This window comes from Cuculus canorus, chromosome 31 (assembly GCF_017976375.1).
Source record: "Cuculus canorus isolate bCucCan1 chromosome 31, bCucCan1.pri, whole genome shotgun sequence".
NCBI lineage: Eukaryota > Metazoa > Chordata > Aves > Cuculiformes > Cuculidae > Cuculus > Cuculus canorus.
Window position 1 is genome coordinate 881,957 of NC_071431.1, and position 20,391 is coordinate 902,347.

General features: G+C 52.8%; 3 protein-coding genes and 3 non-coding genes across 6 annotated transcripts in view; 5 read left to right on the forward strand and 1 right to left on the reverse strand.

Annotated features, from left to right (window-relative positions):
* Window positions 1–249, forward strand: part of LOC128849638 (tripartite motif-containing protein 10-like) — a 29,742-nt gene extending 29,493 nt beyond the window's left edge. The window contains exon 37 of the mRNA XM_054052098.1: window positions 209–249. The gene's annotated coding sequence lies outside the window, so the exon portion shown is untranslated. The remainder of the gene's footprint in view (window positions 1–208) is intronic.
* On the forward strand, window positions 245–3,786 carry LOC104059735 (zinc finger protein RFP). Its single transcript, XM_054051959.1, has 7 exons — window positions 245–661; window positions 1,018–1,113; window positions 1,196–1,344; window positions 1,543–1,565; window positions 1,737–1,868; window positions 2,037–2,096; window positions 2,384–3,786. Exons 1-7 carry the CDS (start codon window positions 245–247, stop codon window positions 2,896–2,898), a joined length of 1,392 nt encoding a protein of 463 aa, XP_053907934.1. The 3' UTR covers window positions 2,899–3,786.
* A 403-nt stretch (window positions 3,787–4,189) lies between these two features.
* LOC104058346 (zinc finger protein 585A) lies at window positions 4,190–17,412 on the reverse strand. The gene is made up of 7 exons (XM_054051960.1): window positions 17,380–17,412; window positions 15,906–15,951; window positions 13,952–14,152; window positions 12,357–13,658; window positions 8,711–8,788; window positions 8,179–8,358; window positions 4,190–7,961 (listed from the first exon to the last, which is right to left on the reverse strand). The coding sequence occupies exons 1-7, from the start codon at window positions 17,401–17,403 to the stop codon at window positions 6,643–6,645; spliced, it is 3,150 nt and encodes a 1,049-aa protein (XP_053907935.1). The 5' UTR covers window positions 17,404–17,412; the 3' UTR covers window positions 4,190–6,642.
* TRNAV-AAC (transfer RNA valine (anticodon AAC)) lies at window positions 9,714–9,786 on the forward strand. Its single transcript has one exon. It is a non-coding gene; the product is annotated as a tRNA-Val (tRNA).
* On the forward strand, window positions 10,315–10,387 carry TRNAV-CAC (transfer RNA valine (anticodon CAC)). Its single transcript has one exon. It is a non-coding gene; the product is annotated as a tRNA-Val (tRNA).
* TRNAL-AAG (transfer RNA leucine (anticodon AAG)) lies at window positions 11,039–11,120 on the forward strand. The gene has a single exon. It is a non-coding gene; the product is annotated as a tRNA-Leu (tRNA).
* Window positions 17,413–20,391: the final 2,979 nt, after the last annotated feature.

The following is a 20,391-nucleotide window of genomic DNA, read 5'->3' on the forward strand; positions in this document are numbered from 1 at the left end:
CACCCCAAGGGTGGAGACGCCAGTGCCCATGGTGCAGACTTGCACATAGGTGAGACAAACCTCGATGTCCAAGAGATGGACGTCAAGTCGAAATGTTGCTGGAGGACAAGTCTTCCTCAAATCAACATCTAAAATAGGGTAGAGCTGCTCTCCTACTCTCCTTCTTCTTCCACCCATGCCAAGAGGTTTTATGTTTGCTCTACTGCAGGCAGTGAGGGGATGAGGAACTGGAGAAGCTGCTGCCATGGCTTCTGGTTCATCCAGAGCAGGGGACAGTGAAGAAGAAAGCACCCACCACACTGTTCTGCAGCATCAGTTAGATCCCAGGCACCTGGGCTGTGGACCCACCAGCTGTGGAGGTGGCACGGCCCAATCCTGGCCTAAGCAAGGAAGGTTTGGAGATGCTGAGGCTGTTGGCTACCGAAGGCAGCTCAGAAAAGGCAATTTCCAGCCAAAACAGCATTTGGAGCATTTAGTGGAGAAGCTGAAGCTCTTGGGTCTGGAAGGAGGCAGCGGGGAGCGGGAACATCTCTGCTCCTGGCGCAAGAGGATGTTGGCCTCCAAGGGGGTTGGAAAACCACCTGGCTTCAGCTGTGGTGGGCCAAGGAATTGTGGAGGTCCTGCTGCAACCCATGAAGAGGAATCGGCCCATGAGGACAAGGTCAGGTCCATGAACAGGTTGGGGTTAATTTCTCCTCTAAAACGTTCTGACCACCTTGAGGGATGCTGTAGTTTCTTGGGATCATGGGCTTCCAGCCAGATAGTGGTTCTCCATAGTTGTTTTCTCCACCATGAAAGGGAAATAAGTGGAGAGAGGTGGAAAAGGAAAACACCAACAACTCCCTTAGTTGGGCTAAAACTGGGAAAATATTGATTTTTCAGCCTAAACCCTTTGCCCCCTCTATCTTCTCCATCCTCGTGTCCACGCTGCGATTTTGTTCCTAAACTGGGGGGAAGAAGTGTTTCCAACCATCCCATCCCCACTCGCGCCCTCCCAAACTGTTTTTCTTCCTTCAGGAGCAAATACGCTGTGACCTGGAGAAGCTCAAGAAACAAAGGGAAGCGATTTTGGAGCTGAAGATGAGTGGCGAGAGACGATGCCAAGACTATTTGGTGAGTGGCTGTTGCCATCACCCACTAAAACAGAGGTGTTGGAGCGCTGTGGTCTATGGTGTCATCTTTCCACATCCTACAGACACAGACTGAGGTCGAGAGGCAGAAGATAGTGTCGGAATTCCGGCAGCTGCGCCGGTTTCTGAAGGATCAGGAGCTCATCCTCTTGGTTCAGCTGGGAGAGCTGGACAGAGAGATGATAAGGAGGCAGGAGGAAGAGGACACCAAGATGTTAGGGCAGATTTCACTCCTTGACATCCTGATCTGCGAGAGGGAGAAGATGCTCGAGCAACCTGCCAGCAGATTCCTGCAGGTTGGATCCTCTACTGGGCAAGATGGGAGAGAGGTCACACACAGCGTTATCTTGGCTGGGGTCTTCCTCCAGTTTGAGGGTGGGAAGACTGAGCCTTGTCCCTCTCTCTCTTTCAGGATGCCCAAGGCGCTGTGGACAGGTACGTCAGGACAAAGAGGACCAAATTGTCCTTCTGTCCAGATCTGGTTGGCATCTCCAAGCCCAGAACAGAGGGACATGGGGGACCACCAGCTCACCCACCACCCCCAAACCACCCCGGCTGGAGGAGGGATGGTCCCAGCTCATCGCTGTGAGTCCGGGCTCTGAGGAGAAACATTTGCATCCAGGTGGGAGATAAGCAGCACCCAGAAGACAACGGAGACCTTCTTGGACCTGGAGCAGAGGCTCAGCGTCATTTCTCAACAAACCAAGGTCCTCGGAGAGACGCTGGGGAGATTCCAAGGTGCTGTGGGACGGGACTAGATGGAGGCAGGGGTGGATTTTCTCCACTCAGGGTGGGCGCAGCTCTGCCTGCTGCCGGTTTTCCTGTTCTCCCAGGAAAACCACGCCAGAGACAGCAGAATTAAGAGCTGGAGAGTGTGTTCTTCATCCTTTGCTCTTCGTTGCCTAGACACGTTGCCATCTGAACTGGAGCAAGAGCAAGGACCGTCTCCAGGAGGAGATGGAGAAGGTGAGGCTCTTGGGAAGAGCAGTGGTGAGGGAGGGCTCCGGCAAAGCTGGGATTTGCCAAAACGGTGCCTAAAATGGTCAGGAAATGATGAGTTGAGGTCGCTGAAGCTACAAAGAAGCTCCTCCTGGTCCTCCAGCGCAAGGCCAGGCTTTCCCAAGCAGGAAGAGGTGCAGATATCTCTGCTCTCAAGCCCAGGACAGATGTGCGATGCTTCTCCCAGCTGGGGCAAAGCGTTTCTGGGAGGCGATGTCCTCCTCTAACACCACTTTCTCCTCCATCCCTTGCAGCGTTCATCACTCTGGACCCCGACACCACCAACGCCCATCTTGTCCTGTCGCGGAACCGACGTGGGGTGCGATGGAGGGACGCAGGCCAGGAGGTGCCCCCCACCCCACAGCGATTCGACGTCTCCTGCTGCGTCCTGGGCTGCCGGGGCTTCACCACGGGGAAGCATTCCTGGGTGGTGGAGGTGGTCGGAAGCAGGACCTGGGCGCTTGGGGTGGCCCGGTTCTCTGTGCCAAGGAAGACATGGCTTGAGTTTCAGCCGGAGAAGGGGATTTGGGCGCTGGGGCGGTGCGGGAATCGGTACCACGCCTTCACCTCCCCCATCACCACCTTCCCCGTCACTGGGAAAACTGGGAGGGTGCGGGTGGCTCTGGATTATGGAGCAGGGCGAGTGGCATTTTACCTCAACGGGCGCGAGGTCCCCATCTTCACCTTCCAAAAAGCCTCGTTTGGAGGGGAAAGCATCTTCCCATTCTTCTGGCTGGGGAGAGGAACCCACTTCCGTCTCTGCCCGTGAGCTCTCTTTGCCCTCACCCCCTCCTGATTCCGGGTGGTTTTGCTGCTCTTTGTCCACCCTTTTCCATCTTTTATTTTTAATGATGTTACCCAGGAATCTCTTCCAGCAGAACGTGCTCCAAAACCAAAACAACTGGAATTTTCATTCCTTGTTTAATGTCATCCAGATGTTCCTGGGGCTGTGGGAAGGGCCAAGCCTTGGATGCAGCTCCAGGATGGCTCCAGGCAGGAAGTGGGGTCACATCCCAGGACTTTTCCCTGCTCCATCCTTCCCCATAGGATCAGGCATGGCCGCTGTGTGACAGCAAAGGGGAGCTGGGGTGGGAAACCAGGGAGTTGTCCTATGATCCCTTCCTTACTTGGGATGCAGGGATTTGCCCCCCAAGACATGGGGTCTGGAAGAGGACTTCTAATGTGTTTAAACCCCTCCTCTCGTGATGGTGGTGGTTGGGTGGGAGATGCCTCCATCCATGCGAAGAAGATGAGCCAAGACATCGTTGACCTTGTTGAATCCAAAGTGACGTGGAACTTCTATAGCATTTAACCCCATGGGGTACCCACCACCCATGGTGGTGGTGGTGAAGACGATGAGCCAAGGCATCGCCTCATTGACCTTGTGGAGTCCAAAGTGACACGGGACCAACCCAACCTTGTCACCTCAAACCACCGGTGCGGTCACTTGTGTCCTCAGCCGAGGAGTGAGTGGGAAGGGACGGAAAGGGCACAAATCCCTTCCGGAGAATTAACGAGCAGGGGAAAACTCATTAATTAATTAAACCAAAGATTTCCCCCCCCCCCCAAATCCCAGCTCAGGGAGTATCGGTGCTCCTCGGAGCCCTCATCCCAAGTGTGTCCCCCAGTTTCAGGTGCCCCCCCCCTTCTCCTCCTCCGTGGATTCCGGGGTGCAGGAAGGGGCGGAGGCACCGTCCAGCCTCGTGCGGCACCAGCGGCTCCACGCAGGTGAGAAGCCCTATAAGTGCCATGAGTGCGGGAAGAGCTTTGGGCAGAGCTCAGACCTCATTGCCCACCACCGGACCCACACCGGGGAGAAGCCCTACCCCTGCGCGCTCTGCGGGAAGAGCTTCAGCAGGAGATCCAACCTCCTCGTCCATCAGAAGGTGCACGGGGGGCTTTGCAAGTGTCAGGAATGTGGGAGAAGCTTCCAACCCAACTCCCACTTGGGTGGGATGGGGGGGAAGGACTCTGTCCAGTGCCCCCAGTGTGCAGAGGGTCTCAAGGAGGGGTCAAACCCCATTGAACAACCGGGAGAAATGACTTTGTAAGTGCCTGGAGCAGAGGAGGGGTGGGAAGAGTTGAGATGTCCTACATGGAAGAGAAAAAAAAAGTCAATGCTTCTTATTGGTTAAATTTGATTTTAAAGACAGCAAAAGTGGAAAAACCTACCTCATGCAAATGAGCTGCAGTAGGATGATGGGTAACGACACAGTTTCTTTTTGTTTGCTAATTATTTCCTCTTATTATTGAGTTTGCTCCAAGGGTTCCATGTGTTGGTTCATAATGTTCTTGCTCCCACCACACCCCACGCCAACCGTCTGCTCTTTTGGGCTGTCCCTCATCCCATCGCCCATCTTCAAGGTCTTTTTTAAATCCTTGGTCATGGGTCGGCACATTCCCAAATGGATCTGGGCTCTGAGAATGGTTTGGAAGCAACCGTGAAGAGAAGAACTTGGGGTGATGGTGGAGGAGAAGCTCGACATCAACTGGCAATGAGCGCTTGTAGCCCAGAAACCAACCGTGTCCTGGGCTGCGATGGGACCAGCAGCGCCAGGGAGGGGATTCTGCCCCTCTGCTCTGCTCTGGTGAGACACCGTCTGAAGCCCTGTGTCCAGTTCTGGAGTCCTCAGCAGAGGAAGAACATGGAACTATTAAAGCAAGTCCAGATGAGGCAATGGAGGTCATCCAAGGGCTGGAGGGCCTCCTGCGTGAGGACAGACTGGGAGAGTTGGAGTTGTTCAGCCTGGAATCGTCAGCGCAGGAAGAACATGGAGCTGATGGAGCGAGTCCAGAGAAGGCCTGGATTCCTGGGTCTCCCCTCATCTTGAATGTTTGGGTCCTTCCCCAACACCAGGGTCCCCCCACTCCCAGGTTCCTGGATCCCCCCCCATCCCAGACGCCTGGCCCCCTCCTCCAATGCTTAGGTTCCCCCACTCGGACACCTGGGTCATCATTAGGACATCATTGCATCACTTGGAGCCCCCAGATCCTTCCTCCTGGAGCACTAGGCTCCATCTCAACCCTAGATGTTCCCTCATCCCATGGGACTGCTCTCCTGGCTTCTCCCTCATCACACAGTTGCTGGTGCGGAAGATGCTGAGTGCCCACCAAGGTCCAGGGGAACCATCCTGTGTGGTGGGCGTGAGGTAGGTGAGGGTTTCCTCATTTTGGGGCAAATTTGGGACTGGTGCCATCATCGTGGCCTCTGGGTTGTGCCCACAAGGTGACTTTGGCTTTCCTCTTCACACTGCTAAAAGCTGGATCTGGTTGCACGCTCCAGCTGTGGCACCAGTAGCGAGGAAGCACTGGGACCAATTCGGCGATGAGATGAGAGGCAGGTAAGTGGGTGCAGAGCCGGGCAAGTGAAGCCCTGCATGCCTGGACCACCGTGTCCTCCCAGTCAAACCCAACAGCCTAGAGCTCCCACTGGTACGTCTCATGGAGGAGCATTCATTCCACCATGACATTCATGGACACCTGCTGCGTGCAGCAACGATGACAAGAAATGGGTGATTTATTGACTATATTGGGTATACATTGTCCTTTTGGGCCACTGAGCCCTTTAAGCCAAGCTCCTTTCTCCAAAACCTCTTGGTTTCCCCTTGGATGAACGGAGTGGACACTCCGTATTCCCAGTGGAGCTCTTGATTCTCTCCACCATTACAAACGTCTTTGTCTTTGGGAGGGGAAAGTGCTCGTTCCTCCAAGGTTCCTCTTGCAAGACAAAATTTTCTTGGGTTTTTGCCGTGTGCAGAAATATCAAATGGTAAAATAAAAATCTCGGTGGGAACGACCAACTCGAGAGGTTAAAGTCAAGGGTTTTTAGATGTTGGGGCTGGACACGCGATGGATGCTTGAAGGGGAGCAGGGATCACATCTCAGTGGACGTTAAAAAGTAGAACAACAAGGTGTTGGATGGAGGGGTTCAAGGCCAGGTTGGATGGGGCTTGGAGCAATCTGATCCAGTGGGAGGGGTCCCTGTCCATGGCAGGGGTTGGAACTGGATGGGCTTTGAGGTCCCTTCCAACCCAAACTGTTCTGTGATTCTATGTTGGGGAAAAAAGAGGGGATGGGATGACGGGAGGGGTCTCACTGGGTAGCAACAGGTTTGGATGGAGCTGCTGGAGGAGCGGGGTGAAGCCTGAGACAATTGATGGGGTAACAGAGAAATCAGGACTCGGTCTTTCTCCAGGACTGATGGACCCACCCAGAGCATTTGAGTCTTTTCTTCCCCTGAGGAGTCTCTAGGACCACCAGAATGGTTAAACCTGGCGTGAGAGGTTGTCCCATGCTGCACTTGTTTCTCCTTGTCTTGCATGGTCTTGATAACAGGCCAACCCAACCCAACCAACCCAACCCGACCAAGCCAAGCCAAGCCAAGCCAACCCAACCCAACCAAGCCAACCCAACCAAGCCAAGCCAACCAAGCCAAGCCAAGCCAACCCAACCCAACCCAACCAAGCCATCTCTCCTCATCCAGGCACTTCGGAGGGTTTTTTCCTTCCTCTAATCAGCTCTGGTGGTCAAGGAGGCTTGATGCCTCCTCAAGGGGCTTCGCACACTCAGAGTGCGGGGACGAGCTGTCTCCCACGCCCACGTTCCTGGGAGCATCATTGCTGGAGTCTTCCTCCAAGCTCTTCCCACTTTTTGAGTGTTCTCCTGTTCTCTGCCTTCTGTGTCGACGCTGGTGGACGATGAGGCTGGATTTCCTGGTGAACCTCTTTCCGCACTCACCGCAGGGGTAGGGCTTCTCCCCGGTGTGGGTCCGGTGGTGGGCAATGAGGTCCGAGCTCTGCCCAAAGCTCTTCTCACACTCGTGGCACTTGTAAGGCTTCTCCCCTGAATGCCACTTCTGGTGTTTAACGAGGCTGGATTTGTTGCAAAAGAATTTCCCACATGCGGAGCAGTGGTAGGGTTTCTCCCCCGTGTGGAAGCGCTGGTGGGTGATGAGGTCCCCGCTCTGGCCAAAGCTCTTCCCACACTCAGAGCACTTGTAGGGTTTCTCGCCCGTGTGCAACCGCTCATGCCTGAAGAGCCCATATCTGCCCCGGAAGGACTTTTCACACCGGGAGCAGTGGTAGGGCTTCTCCTCCGTGTGGGTCCGCTGGTGGATGGTGAGCTCTGATCTCCGGGCAAAGGTTTTCCCACACTCGTGGCAGGTGAAAGGTTTCTCTCCAGTGTGTACGATGTGGTGGGTGAAGAGGTTGGACCGTTGGCTGAACCTCTTCCCACACTTGGAGCACTCAAAGGGCTTCTCCCCGGTGTGTGTCCGCTGGTGGACGATTATGTCTGAGCTGCGGGTGAACCTCTTCTCACACTCCAGGCACTTGTAGGGCTTCTCCCCCGTGTGCACCCTCTCGTGCCTGATGAGGGTGGACCTGTCCTTGAAGAACTTCTCGCACGTCAGGCACTGGTATGGCTTTTCTACCATGTGGCTTTTCTGATGGGAGCTCAGGTCCGAGCTCTCCCCAAAATCCTTCCCGCACTCCTGGCATCTAAAAATGCTTCCTCCTCTGTGCAACCTCTGGTGGTATATAAGCTCCGACCGGTCCTGGAAGTGTTCCTGGCAGTGGGAACACTTGTAGAGACTTCCTTCTGCAAAGAGCTGCTGATCCCTCTCCTCACAGGTGAGTCCATCTCTCTGCTCCATCCCTGGGCATCCCTCCACCTCCTGGTTGCTCTCCTTCGTTCTTGGGGATCTCTCCATCTCCTGGTTCCTCTCACAAGCTCTCCCAGGCTCATTCCTTTTGGCTTTTACCATCACTTTGGCTCCACCAGGAGATCCCAGCTCCATGCGGTGTCCTTCAGCTTCCCTCTGCATCTCATCTCCTGCAGGAGCAGATGGAGAGGAGATAGAGTTATGTCTTGCCCTGGAGTGGGATGGTACCGACAGATCGGTGAACGTTCCCAGGAGTCATGGGATGGAGGGTGACCACGCAGGGATGATTCCCAGAAAACCCACCCCACCGGCACAATCCTCACCCGTACATGGGGGTGAAATGAAGGCAACACCTGGAGCCTCCTCTCCCACTCCCCAAGTTCTCACCTGCAGGGATGTTCCTGGAGCCACTTGTCTCCTCTCTCCCTGTGGGACCAGGAGCTGCCATCTCTTCCCCTTCTTCCACCCTGAGGCCGATCTGCAGGTCCTGGGGCGGCGCAGATGCTACCGGGAACACTATGTCCAAGTCGCAGGTGGGACCCTTGCTCTCCCCTTGGCTGGGAGATTATTTCCCAGGAGGCTCTCGGCTGCGATGTGATTCCCTCCCTCCCCAAAGCCTTCAGCTCCCAGAGCGACGCTTTATCCTCTCCTAGGGGGTGAGCGATGCTGTGGGGCGCAGGATGGGATGTGATGCTGTCTCCCCCCTGTGCTTGCTCTCTGAACCCTGGGATGCTGGTCCCATTCCCCTCACTCACCCTGGGCACCCTGGGATGCCGATCCCCTTCCCTTTCGTTCGCCTTAGTGACCCCAGGATGCCGATCCCCTTCCCTTTTGCTCTCCCTGGTAACCCTGGGATCCTGATCCCGTTTTCCCTTGCTCTCCCTGGGGACCCCAGGATGCTGATCCAGTTCCTCCTCACTCTCTCTGGAGACCTCGGGATGCTGATCCTGCTCTTCCCGCTGCAGACCCAGACGCTCTGCGTTGCTGGCCGGGTTTGCTGAGCAGAGGCACAGGAAAAAGCTAAGGGGGAGCGAGGGGGGGGACACCAGTTCCGGCTGTGCTGAGGCTCTGTGGGAGATGCCTCCGCTGATCCACCAGCTCCCTTTGTGCCGGGTGCTCCCCATCCTTCGGGTGGAGAGATGAGACCCAAACCCAAACGTCCATGGGGCTGGAAACACGTAAAGGATTCTCTGCTGCTGGGATGCACGTGGGGTGAAGCAAGAGGCCCTCAAAGGGCTTTGGGCTTTTGTCCCCACCTTGGGTTTCTGGAAGCAATTGGGGGGTCCCCATCGGCATCATCTTGAGGCTTGGATCGAGGTACGGTTGCTGCTCAGTCTGTTCCCAGCCTGTGGGATGGCATCGCCGGGTTTAAAAAGGAGCGGAATCCTTTCACTGAGTTCCTGGGCTGGACCGAAAGCACCGCAGGGCCCCTTCTGTTCCGGTTCCAGAGGCTCGGGATATTGGCCGCATCCATCTGGGCACTGCCCGGCTCCATCGCACCCTTTGCTGCTCGCACCCGGCTTCAATAACTGAATTATTTGCCCCATCCCACTCTTCCCGGGGCACATCTCACCCTCTCCGCGATCCCTGTAGCTTTTGGTCAAGAAACTGCTGGTGGGACCCAGGACAGAGGCTCACAGGGCTCTGCTGGGCAGGGAATTGCAGTGGGAAGAACTCTTTGCCAGCGTGGAATCGTGAGCTTTGCCTCTCCAGGGTGGCCCCGGTACCCATCCTGCTGCTCCAAACCCCTCCCTGCAGCCTCAAATGGGGTAAAACCAAGTGGATTTGGGGTCTATTCTGGGAGGAGGGGGATGGGGAGAAGAGTGCCTCTCCAAGAGGGTCTTGGGATGCTACGGAGCATCCGGTGAGGGAATTGCGGTTCCCGGTATCGCAGCAATGGAGCAAATCCCACATTTCACCCTGTTTCTGTAGTGTAGTGGTTATCACGTTCGCCTAACACGCGAAAGGTCCCTGGTTCGAAACCAGGCAGAAACACCTCTTTTAAGGTCTTTTTCTCTCCTTATCTGGCAGATATGGAAGGCGTTGGAATGGTGACAGCCCAGTGGCCTTCACCTCTGGTTTGGTCAAGTGGAGAAGGGACATTGGATATGAACCTTAGAATCGATACCTGGAGATGCCAACTCCTTTGTGGAGTGTGTTGGGAAGTAGTGGTCATGGTGGTCTTGATCCATTCAGAAGTGTTTTTGATGGGCGGGGAGTTGTTCGTGGCTGTGTAAAGTCTCTCGTGTTGGTTTTCCGTTGTTTGCGTGTCTGGGTTTGTTGAGCAGGAGGAGGTGCGTAGGAAGGTTGAGCGTTGTGGGTGTAGTGAACCGTAGAAGAGAAAGGTTTAGTGTTTGTTGGTGTGGGCATGAAGATGAGGCGTGAAGAAGGTGAGGAGGTGTGAGAAGTGACGAAAGGTGCAAGAGGTGTGAGGAGCAGGAATTATCGTGCAGGAAATGGGTTGAATGAAGGTGTCTTCTTCTGCATTGTGTGAAATTGGAGCCCAAGGAGGGCCCTGTATGGGTTTCTGTAGTGTAGTGGTTATCACGTTTGCCTCACACGCAAAAGGTCCCTGGTTCGAAACCAGGCAGAAACACCTCTTTTGGGGTTTTTCCACCCCTCCTTCTACCTTTTCCCACCCCTCTCTGCAAGGGGCTTCCACAGGACACCCCTGTGCTGTGCTCTTGACTTGGGTGTTATCCGTGCATGGCATTGGTTTCATTCCTGGGATGCTGAGAGTCAGCCCTGAAGAGAATGACTTGGAAGTGGTGGTGGATGAGAAGCTCCACATGAGCTGGCAACGAGTGCTTGCAGCACTGTGGTGGGTCTGAGTTCCCATGGATCACAACATCAAGGGTACATTGGACATGGTGGATGTCCAAGCCAACCACGTCTTGGGTTGCACCCAAAGCTGTGGAACCAGCAGGGCAAGGGAGAGAATTCTGTCCCTCCGGTGAGACCCCTGCCTGGAGCCCCCGCATCCAGTTCTGGAGTCCTCAGCATAGAAAGGACATGGATGTGTTGGAGTGAATCCAGAGGAGATGATCTGGGGCCTGGAGAACCTCCCCTATGAGGACAGGTTGGGAGAGTTGGGGTTGTTCAGTGTGGAGTCTTCAGCGTAAGAAGGACACGGAGCTGTTGGAGCAAGTCTAGAAGCCACGGAGATGATCCAAAGGCTGCAGAACTCCAAGTTCCACCACTGGAGGTCCATTATGAGTTTCCCAGCGTTGCCTGAAGTGCCCACCTGGGTAGTGTGGCCGAGCGGTCTAAGGCGCTGGATTAAGGCTCCAGTCTCTTCGGGGGCGTGGGTTCGAATCCCACCGCTGCCAGCAGTGCTTTTTGGGCTCCGCAAGAGAGCGGAGTGATGGGGCCACGGCTGGAATGAAGGAGAGGAGCTCATAGTGTGCCGTGGTCCCTCTGCCCACCCTGGGGGTCTCCTTTTGATCTCATCAAGAGCCCACCCCACCGTAAAGATGCCCAAGGTGGAATGTACCACCCTGGGGGTCTCCTTTTGATCTCATCAAGAGCCCACTCCACCGTAAAGATGCCCAAGGTGGAATGTACCACCCTCTGCCCACCCTGGGGGTCTCCTTTTGATCTCATCAAGAGCCCACCCCACCATAAAGATGCCCTAGGTGGAATGTACCAGCTCACACGGAGTCATGGAGCTCCTGACGTGCTGGGACGGTGCCTGGTCCTGCACGGGGAACGCTGTGGGGCAAAGCCACCCCACAGGAGCAGAGGAGCCACCAAGGCTGGGGCAATTCCCAGAGCTTGTCCCCATCATCCACCATGTCCAATGTACCCTTGATGTTGTGATCCATGGGAATTCAGACCCATCACAGTCCTCCCTGGGTGCAGGAGCATCCCAAAGCCACCCCACCTACAGGCACAACCCTTCCAGCTCCACCATCAGAGGCCTCCAGCTCTCCAGCCCCACCTCCAACGGGTTCTGCAGCTTCTGGTTGGGGCATAGGTGGCTTCCCAGGACCACATTCCCAAGCATTTTCCCTCCAGCTCCACCATCGGCTTCTCCAGATCCACCACCAGCTCCACCACGTTCCCCAGCTTCTGGCTGGGTTGCAGGTGGCTCCTCAGGACCACGTCCCTATCTGCACACTCAACCTCTGATGCAGCTTGGGTTTCCACCAGCTGAGAGCATCGTAGCCGCTCGGGACACCACCCGAAGCAGAGGAGCCTTGGGGGTTCCTCGTTTTCCCCCCAGGCTTTCCCAACCCTTAGCAATCAAATCATGGTCCCACATTCCTGATAACCCCGTTCCACTTTATTGCACCTCGTTTTCAAGCAGGTACCCACAAACAAGGAGTCACAACTGAGCCGAATCCATCGTGGTGCAGCTTAAAAATGGATGAGATCCACTCATCCATCCATCTACCCATCCGTCCACCCACCCATCCATCCATCCACCCATCCATCCACTCATCCATTCATCTACTCATCTATCCACCTGTCTGTCCCACCATCATTCCACCTGCCTGCCCATCCAACCTTCCAGCTAGGTGGGCCCCCAAAGGCACCTTGAAGGAGTTGGGCAAAACAAAGTCATTGATTGGGCCCCACCAGCATCTCCTTTCGCAGATGGACCCGCAGGTGCTTCATGAGAGAGGAGCTGGACATGAAGCACTTGGTGCACTTGGTGCATTTGTAGGGTTTCTCCCCGGTGTGGATCCTCCGGTGGATGATGAGGGTGGAGCTGGCCCGGAAGCTCTTCTCGCAGTAAGAGCACTGGTAGGGTTTCTCACCTGTATGGATCCTCTGGTGCCTACGGAGCGTGGTGTTCTCCCGAAAAGCTTTCCCGCAGTCGGAGCAGACATAGGGCCTGGGTCCTACGTGGCTTTTCTGATGGAGGAGAAGACCCGAATGGACCGTGAAGCCGATCCCACAGTCAGGACACTGGTAGGGTTTCTTCACCAAGTGCTTTTTCAGATGTTGCTTAAACGTTGAGCTTTCAAAGAAGGCTTCCCCACAGTCGGAGCAGGGGTACGGGGCTTGGCCCCGGTGGGTCCGCAGGTGGGCAATTAAGGTGGAGTTCTTTGAGAAGACGGCCCCGCAGTCAGGACACGTGTAGGTCCCCTCCGCCAGGTGCGTCTTGCGGTGCTTGCTGAGCGACTTCTTGGCCATGAAGCTTTTCCCGCAGTCGGGACACTCGTAGGGTCTCTCCCCCGTGTGGATCCGACGGTGGATGACGAGGGTGGACTTGGAAGTGAGTTTTTTGCCACAGTCTGGGCACACAAAGACAGAGCTTTCCCTGTGGCTCCTGCGATGTTTGCTGAGGGACTTGCTGGCCATGAAGGTTTTCCCGCAGTCGGCGCACTGGTAGGGTCTCTCGCCAGTGTGGATCCTCCGGTGGGTGACAAGAGCTGCGTTGGAGGCGAGGGTCTTCCCGCAGTCGGAGCACTGGTATGGTCCGTTCCGCAGGTGGAGCTTGCGGTGTGTTCTGAGGGATTTGGTGGATGCGAAGCGTTTCTCGCACGTAGGGCACTGGTGGCGTTTCTCTTGGCAGTTGGTCTTCTGGTGGTTCCTGAGGCTGGAGCTGCACGTGAAGCTTCTCCTGCATCTGGAGCAGGTGAAGGGCTTCTCCCTTCGATGGACCCTCTGGTGCTGGTGGAGGGAGGACTCGCGGCTGAAGCTCTTCCCACACTTGCTGCATGTGTGCTTTTGCTGTCTCCCTGAGGGGCTCTTGGCATTTGTTTTCCTCCCATTTTGGGTGGAAGTAGTTGATCTCCTTCCCGAATGGTTCTTGTGGTTCTCGAAGCCCAGGGAGATGCCACCTTTGGGTTTCCTCATCGACCCTCCATCTTCATCCTGGGAACTGTCCTCCTCTGTCTCACTCGTCCATCCATCATCTGCCAGGAGAAGCGGAAAACAAAGACGGGAATCCACCTCTACCTCTGTCCTGAAGGTGTCAGGGAGGGAGCTTGAGGAGGGATGCAGAGAAGCACCCCAAGAAGTGATGGATTCCATCCCTCCATCCTGTCTGATCCACATGCAGCAGCAACCTCCTGCCAGGAGACGTGGTTGGTATCTCTGGTTGCCGATGCCCAGCTAGGTCCTCACACCTCTGCAGGACCCTCCTCCCAGTTACACCAGTATCCAGTACAATCCACCTCTGTTTTGGGGTGCAAACCAAGTTCCTTACCTGAATAAGAGGAGTTGGAGCCGGAGGAGCTCCCGGCATCTTGGCAGCTTCTCCACCGCCTCCTTTTCCTTGTCCACAACTTCAAGAGAGGTCTCGCCAGTTGTTCCTCTTCCTCCTCCTCCGAGCTCTGGATGTTGGGGAACCAAACCTCATCTGGATGCTCCGGCTGAGTGAGCAGGTCAGGATTACATGTGGGGAAGCCTGCTCGGGTAGACAACGGTGGGTTACTGGGTTGACAATCTCGTGAGAGGAGACAGAGGCGCGACCGTAAAGCTCATCCCTCTTCAAAAACAGGTGGAAAATCCAGGAGCTTGGGTCTCTGAGGAGGGACTTCCCAACAGGGTTGGCTGAGGGTATCTATAAGAGCTTTCCAGGTGGTGGAGAAGGCATCCCAGGGAAGAAGAATGTTGAACCAGAGAGGAATCAGCCCCGAGACCACTTTTCAAGAAGAGAGAAAAGCCCAGTGGGATCAAGAGCAGTTGAGGAGGGTGGAGGTTGTCCAGCTGGGAAGACTCAGGAGGAAAAGGAAGGCTGGAAGATCCCCGGAGTGAAGCCGGGGGGGCTTGAAGGCTTCTCACCCAAGTGACCTGCAAAAAAATCCTTGGTAGGGGAGTGGTGGTCAAGCCCCGCTCTCAAATGAAGAGGTTGCACCCAACTAAATTGGCCCCTTGGGTACATTGAACATCTCCTGTGAGTGGAGGATGTTGGAAGAGGAGCACGAGAAGGAGGGGCCAACACTCGAGGACCAGACTCGATTTTCATCTGCTCTTCAAGACTGAATTGTTGCCATGAATGAACACCCAGAGCACGGTCTTCTCCTGGGCATCATCAGGGACGTCAGCAGTGACCTGGAAAGTCAAGTTCCGATGCCATCCAGTCCCAAAATTAAATCCAAACGGAAAAGGGCAGGAAGGACCATAAAGAAGTGGGAAATCCACGAGATGGTGGGATTTAAGTTCACGTTCACTCATCTTACTACAAAGAAGCTCTCAAAGCCACCCAAACTGGACCCCCCAAAGCTTCTGCATCCAACCAAGGACATCAAAACTCAACTGGAGTCAACGTTGGGTCTCGCTCGTTCCTTTCCTGGACCCACAACTCCTGCTCCACGGCTGGAGGAGACCTGGGCGCTGCGCCATCCCCCAAAGTGTCCCTGTTAAGGTGGCCTCCAGGTGGCTCTTCTGTCAACAGAGGGCACTGCAAGCCAAACGGAGGTGGGACATCCCTCCAAGTCAACTCCTAACTCATTTCTGGCCATTTTTTAACTCCTTCCTCGTCGTTTTTTAACTTATTTCTGGTCATTTTTAACTCCTTTCTGGCCATTCTCCTCATGAAGGGGGCAGGAAAAGAGCATCCACCCACCCGGGCTGGGATCTTGGGGCACCTCAACTGGATCAAAGGGTTATGGGTGTTGAGGAGAGCATCTGGATGGGATCCAGCTGAGGAGTCAGGGCTGAGGCATCAAGTTCTCAGCCAAGTTTCTTAGGGCGGATTAATTAAAACTGGCTAATTATAAGCAGTTAATTATAGTGCATCGCGCACAGAGTGAGCCAAGAAAGCTTTGGGAGCTCTATCCTAGAGCGGAACAGGGAAAAATGAATATGTTTTATGGCTGGTCCCACCTTCCGCATCATCACCGGCTTCACCTTCCTGGTGTCCCTCATCCTCGGGACAAGAAAGTTTAAGGTTGAGGTGGGGAAGAGGAACTACAAAGGATTATCCGGGGTGGGATGGAAGTTGGGAGCCCACCAGGAGCTGCAAGATAGTAAAAACGAGGAGAAAAAGTAGGATTTCGTTTCAAAGGAGCCTGAGTTGAACCCAGAAGGTGATGGGAAAGGTGGAGAAGTGGGACCGGGATGGAGATGGTGGAAGTGGATCCATCCCCAGTGAACATCAGGACCAGGATGGGGGTGGATGAGTCTCCCCGCCCCCATGGAGCACAGGAGGTGCTTACCTGGTGGGGTGGTGGTGACGGTGACCTCCTGCAGCGCCTCGGGCACCTGGGGGAGGAGGGGGGATCGGTGGGAAAGGGGTTGGAAATGAGAAATTCCCAACAAAGAACCGAAATTAACAGAAAAAAAAAAGAGGGGGGGGAAAAAAAGACACAAAATTAAAAGGAAAAAGAACACAAAAAAAAAAATGCGAAGTCGGAACCAAAGTTTTAGAAAAGTCACAAAGTAAAATGGAAAAAAATAACAGCAAAAAAAAGAATTAAAGAGGGAAAAAACAGTAAATAAATTATTTCTAAAAATAAAGGCGTGAAAGTTTTAAAAAGGAAAAAAAAAGACTTAAAAACCGAAGAAAATGAAAACAAAAGAAATAAAATATTTTTTACAAAAATTAATAAATTAAAAAAAAAACGAAGTAAGACATGAAATTAAAGAAAAAGAAGGGGGAAATAAAATGTTAAAAAGCAAAGAAAGGAAGAAAGAAGGGAAGATATAAAAGATTTGAAAAGCAAAGGAAATAAAATTAAAGAAAAGGGGAGAAAGAAAACGTTTAAAAGGCAAAGTAAGAAATAAAGAAGGGCAGAAACAAAGTGTTTAAAAAGCAAAGTAAGAAATGAAATGGAAAAGGGAAGAAAGAAAATGTTTAAAAGCCAAAGAAAGACATAAAGAAAAAGAAGGAGAAAATGTTTAGAAAGCAAAGAAATAAAGAAAAAGAAGGAAAAAGAATATTTAGAAAGCAAAGTAAGAAATGAAATTAAAGAAAAAGAAAGGGGGGGACAAAATCGAGAAATAAAATAAAAAATAAAATAAAAAATAAAGTAAAATAAAATAAAAAGTAAAATAAAATAAAAATAAAGTAAAATAAAAATAAAGTAAAATAAAAAATAAAGTAAAATAAAATAAAAATAAAGTAAAATAAAATAAAAATAAAGTAAAATAAAAATAAAGTAAAATAAAAAATAAAGTAAAATAAAATAAAAATAAAGTAAAATAAAATAAAAAATAAAGTAAAATAAAAATAAAGTAAAATAAAAAATAAAATAAAATAAAAAATAAAGTAAAATAAAAATAAAGTAAAATAAAAAAATAAAATAAAATAAAAAATAAAGTAAAATAAAAAATAAAGTAAAATAAATAAATAAAAAGTAATTTTTTTTTTTTAAAAAAAAAGTATGAAACGAAACTTTTAAGCCCAAGTTAAGAAATAAAACTTAAAACCAACCCGAAGTCAGAAAGAAAGAGATAAAAAACCAAAGTAAAAAATCCCTTTTTTTCTTTTTGCGGTCCGAGCGTTTTTTTTCCCACGCGAGGTGAGAAATAAAAGTTACAAAGATCCCTTTTAAAAAGGAAAAGCACTAAAACCCGCTCCCCCCCCCCCACCCCACCCCCCATCTCGGGGACCCCCCAATCCCGGGGACGCCCCCCCCCCATCTCGAGGTGGGGAGGGGGTCCCCCCCATCCCGGGGTCCCCCCCGGGACCTGCGGAGGCTGCGGCGCGGCCATGGCCGGACAGGACCGGGGACCGGGACCCGCGCTCCCGCCGCCTCCGGGGAGGAGCCAGGAGACCCCGCGCCCGGGACCCCCTCTTCGCCCCCCTTGGATCCCCCTTTCCCCCCTCCCCTTTCCTCCTTCTCCCCATTTTTCCCCTTTTTCCCACATTTCCCCCCCTTTTTTCCACATTTCCCCCCTTTTTTCCCACATTTCCCCCCTTTTCCCCCTTTTTCCCACATTTTCCCCCTTTTTCCCACATTTCCCCCCTTTTTCCCACATTTTCCCTCTTTTTCCACACTTCCCCCCTTTTTTCCACACTTCACCCCTTTTTTCCACATTTTCCCCTCACACTTTCCTTCCATTTTCCCCCTTTTTCTCCCATTTCCCCCCTTTTTCCCCATTTCCCTTTTTTCCCCATTCCCCCCTTTTCCCCCATTTCCCCTTTTCCCCCATTCCCCCCTTTTTCCCTATTCCCCCCTTTTCTCCCATTCCTCCCCTTTTTTCCCATTCCCCCTTTTATCCCATTCCTCCCCTTTTTTCCCATTCCCCTCCTTTTTACCCCATTTCCCCCTTTTATCCCATTCCCCCTTTTCCCCCATTCCCCCCTTTTTCCCCATTCCTCCCCTTTTCCCCCATTCCCCCTTTTTCCCCATTCCTCCCCTTTTCCCCCATTCCCCTCCTTTTACCCCATTTCCCCCTTTTCCCCATTCCCCCTTTTTTCCCCATTCCCCCTTTTTTCCACATTTTCCCCCCCTTTTTCCCCATTTCCCCCTTTTTTCCCCACTCCCCCTTTTTACCCCATTTCCCCCACATTTTCCTTTCATTCCCCCTTTTTCCCCCATTCCCCTTTTTTCCCCATTCCCCCTCCTTTTGCCCAATTCCCCCCTTTTCCCCATTCCTCCCTTTTTTCCCCATTTTCCCCTCATTTCCCCCTATTTTCCCCATTTCCCCCTATTTTCCCCCACATTTTCCTCTTTCTCCCCATTTCTCCCATTTCCCCTATTTTCCCCATTTCCTCCTTTCCCCCCACATTCCTCCCTTTCCCCCCACATTTTCCCCCATTTTCCCCCTTTTCCTTTCCTAATAATCAAATCAATCATACAATAAATAATGAGACAACACAACGAAAACACAGAATAATTAAAACCCACGCGCTAATAATTAACAAATCGTAACTTAAACATCTGATAAATTAACGCATCGTTAAATAACCCTCATCCTAAATTCTCTATAATCGAGAAATCGGGAATTGATGCCATTCCTGGTAATTAATTCTCTTTGCACTTCTTGACCCCTAAAATTAAATTACAGTAAAACCTCCGAGTTGTCTTTCAAAATTCTACAATTTAATTGTTAAATCAACAAATTTACCCCAATAAATTGGTTCGGATGAGTTACCCATGGTCCAAAGTGGTTGCCCGCGGTCCAAACTTGGTTTCTCCTTGGGCATTTTCAGCCTCTTCCAGTTGTAGCCATTTCTGGGATGTTTGTCCTCACCCAACCCTTACGTGGTCACCTCAACAGGACTCGGTGCATCCTGACTGGCTGATCTCCAGGACCCATGGAGAACATCAACCCACCACCTCTTCGCTGGTGGGATGGAAGAGGAGAGGACACCAAAGCAGCTCCACAGTCAGGGGGGATGGAGGAGGTGAACCTCAATGAGGAGCAGGACAGGACAACTTCCCAAGGTTGCAAATCCAACCCAACTCCATCTCATGGGATGGTTTGAGGTGTCATCCTCTCCATAACGGGGCTGGAGAGCATTGGATGGAGAACGTGGTCTGATGGAGATGCTGAAGATGGGGGTCTATGTGTAACAAGGTTCTGCAGCTCATGGAGGGAGAGAGGACAACTCACACCACGTCACTGCAATTCCCATCTCCTTACCATGGATGGAGAGCTGGTGGTGCATCCTGGAGATGCTCATCCCTAGAGAAATGAAGCCGGCCAACATGGGCATCCCAGAAAAATCAAAGCCACCAGGAACCATGGAATGGTTTGGGTTGGAAAGGACCTTAAAGCCCATCCAGTTCCACCCCCTGCCATGGGCAGGGACACCTCCCACTGGATTAGGAGGGCTGGAGAAAGGATGGGATGAAGGCTGACGCCTCCTCATCGGGACGCGTGGGGTGGAAGATGTGAGATGAGCTGGGATGGGAAAGAGGGAATTGGAGAATTTGGGTCAAAAAATGGGTATTTGAGCTCCCCGAGGTGCCCATTTTCCTGGTCTTTGGCTGGAAGAGCTCCTCTTCTTCCCTGAGGGAGGAGATAAAGAATCCACGTTATCAGCTTCACCATCCAGGCCCACCCTGCAGGTGCCAACTGCCCTTTCTTCCCTCGATCACCCGCCCGATACCTCCCTAATCCAAGCATTCAGGTGGAAACTCCATCCCAGGGCTGTGGGGAGGGGGCTCTGCCCAACCTCACCCTGGTGGGAAGAGGAACCTTCTTGGATCGTCTTCCAACGCTGAGGTTGTTCCCATTTTTTTCCAAACTGGATGGTTCCCGTGCTGACGTAGACGAGGAAAAAAGGGATGTGGGGGATGTCCCCCTCTTCAGGGTTGTCCCGGTTCCCTTGGCAACCCTCCAGATGATCCGTGGGAAGAAGGGATGGGATGCATCACGGATGCGTAACCCAACAAAGGGTCTTCTCCTCTCACCCCAAAGGGATGATTTGGAGGCAGAGAGGGGTTGGATGCACTCCCCCACCATGGAGAACCCTACCTGGTCTTCGAAAACACCTCGGGAATCTTCTCCCAGTGGGGAACAAACCATCATCCCACCCTCCTTGGACCTCTTGGAGGTGTCTCCTGGAAACTAGATCCTCCCCTGCTCGGCCAAGGGGAGATCAACCCCACATCTCCCTGACCCGAACCCTTCAGGATTCCCAGAGGAATCAGCCCCAATCCTGTCCACCACCATGAAGCCATGGTGAACCTCAACCTGGTGGTGGCCACCAAGCTTCCATGGTGACCTCCCCTCCCTGAGAGCCCCCCA

Excerpts from the sequence above, each read along its gene's own strand:
- LOC104059735 (XM_054051959.1), top strand. The coding sequence starts at position 245 with ATGGCTTCTGGTTCATCCAGAGCAGGGGACAGTGAAGAAGAAAGCACC. Across the intron at positions 662-1,017 it reads AATCGGCCCATGAGGACAAG|GAGCAAATACGCTGTGACCT; the intron begins GTCAGGTCCATG and ends TTCTTCCTTCAG. Across the intron at positions 1,566-1,736 it reads GCCCAAGGCGCTGTGGACAG|AAACATTTGCATCCAGGTGG; the intron begins GTACGTCAGGAC and ends GGCTCTGAGGAG.
- LOC104058346 (XM_054051960.1), bottom strand. The coding sequence starts at position 17,403 with ATGGCCGCGCCGCAGCCTCCGCAG. Across the intron at positions 8,789-12,356 it reads GCTGGTGGGGCCCAATCAAT|CAAACCCGGCCAGCAACGCA; the intron begins GACTTTGTTTTG and ends GCCTCTGCTCAG. Across the intron at positions 7,962-8,178 it reads CTCCAGGAACATCCCTGCAG|GAGATGAGATGCAGAGGGAA; the intron begins GTGAGAACTTGG and ends CTGCTCCTGCAG.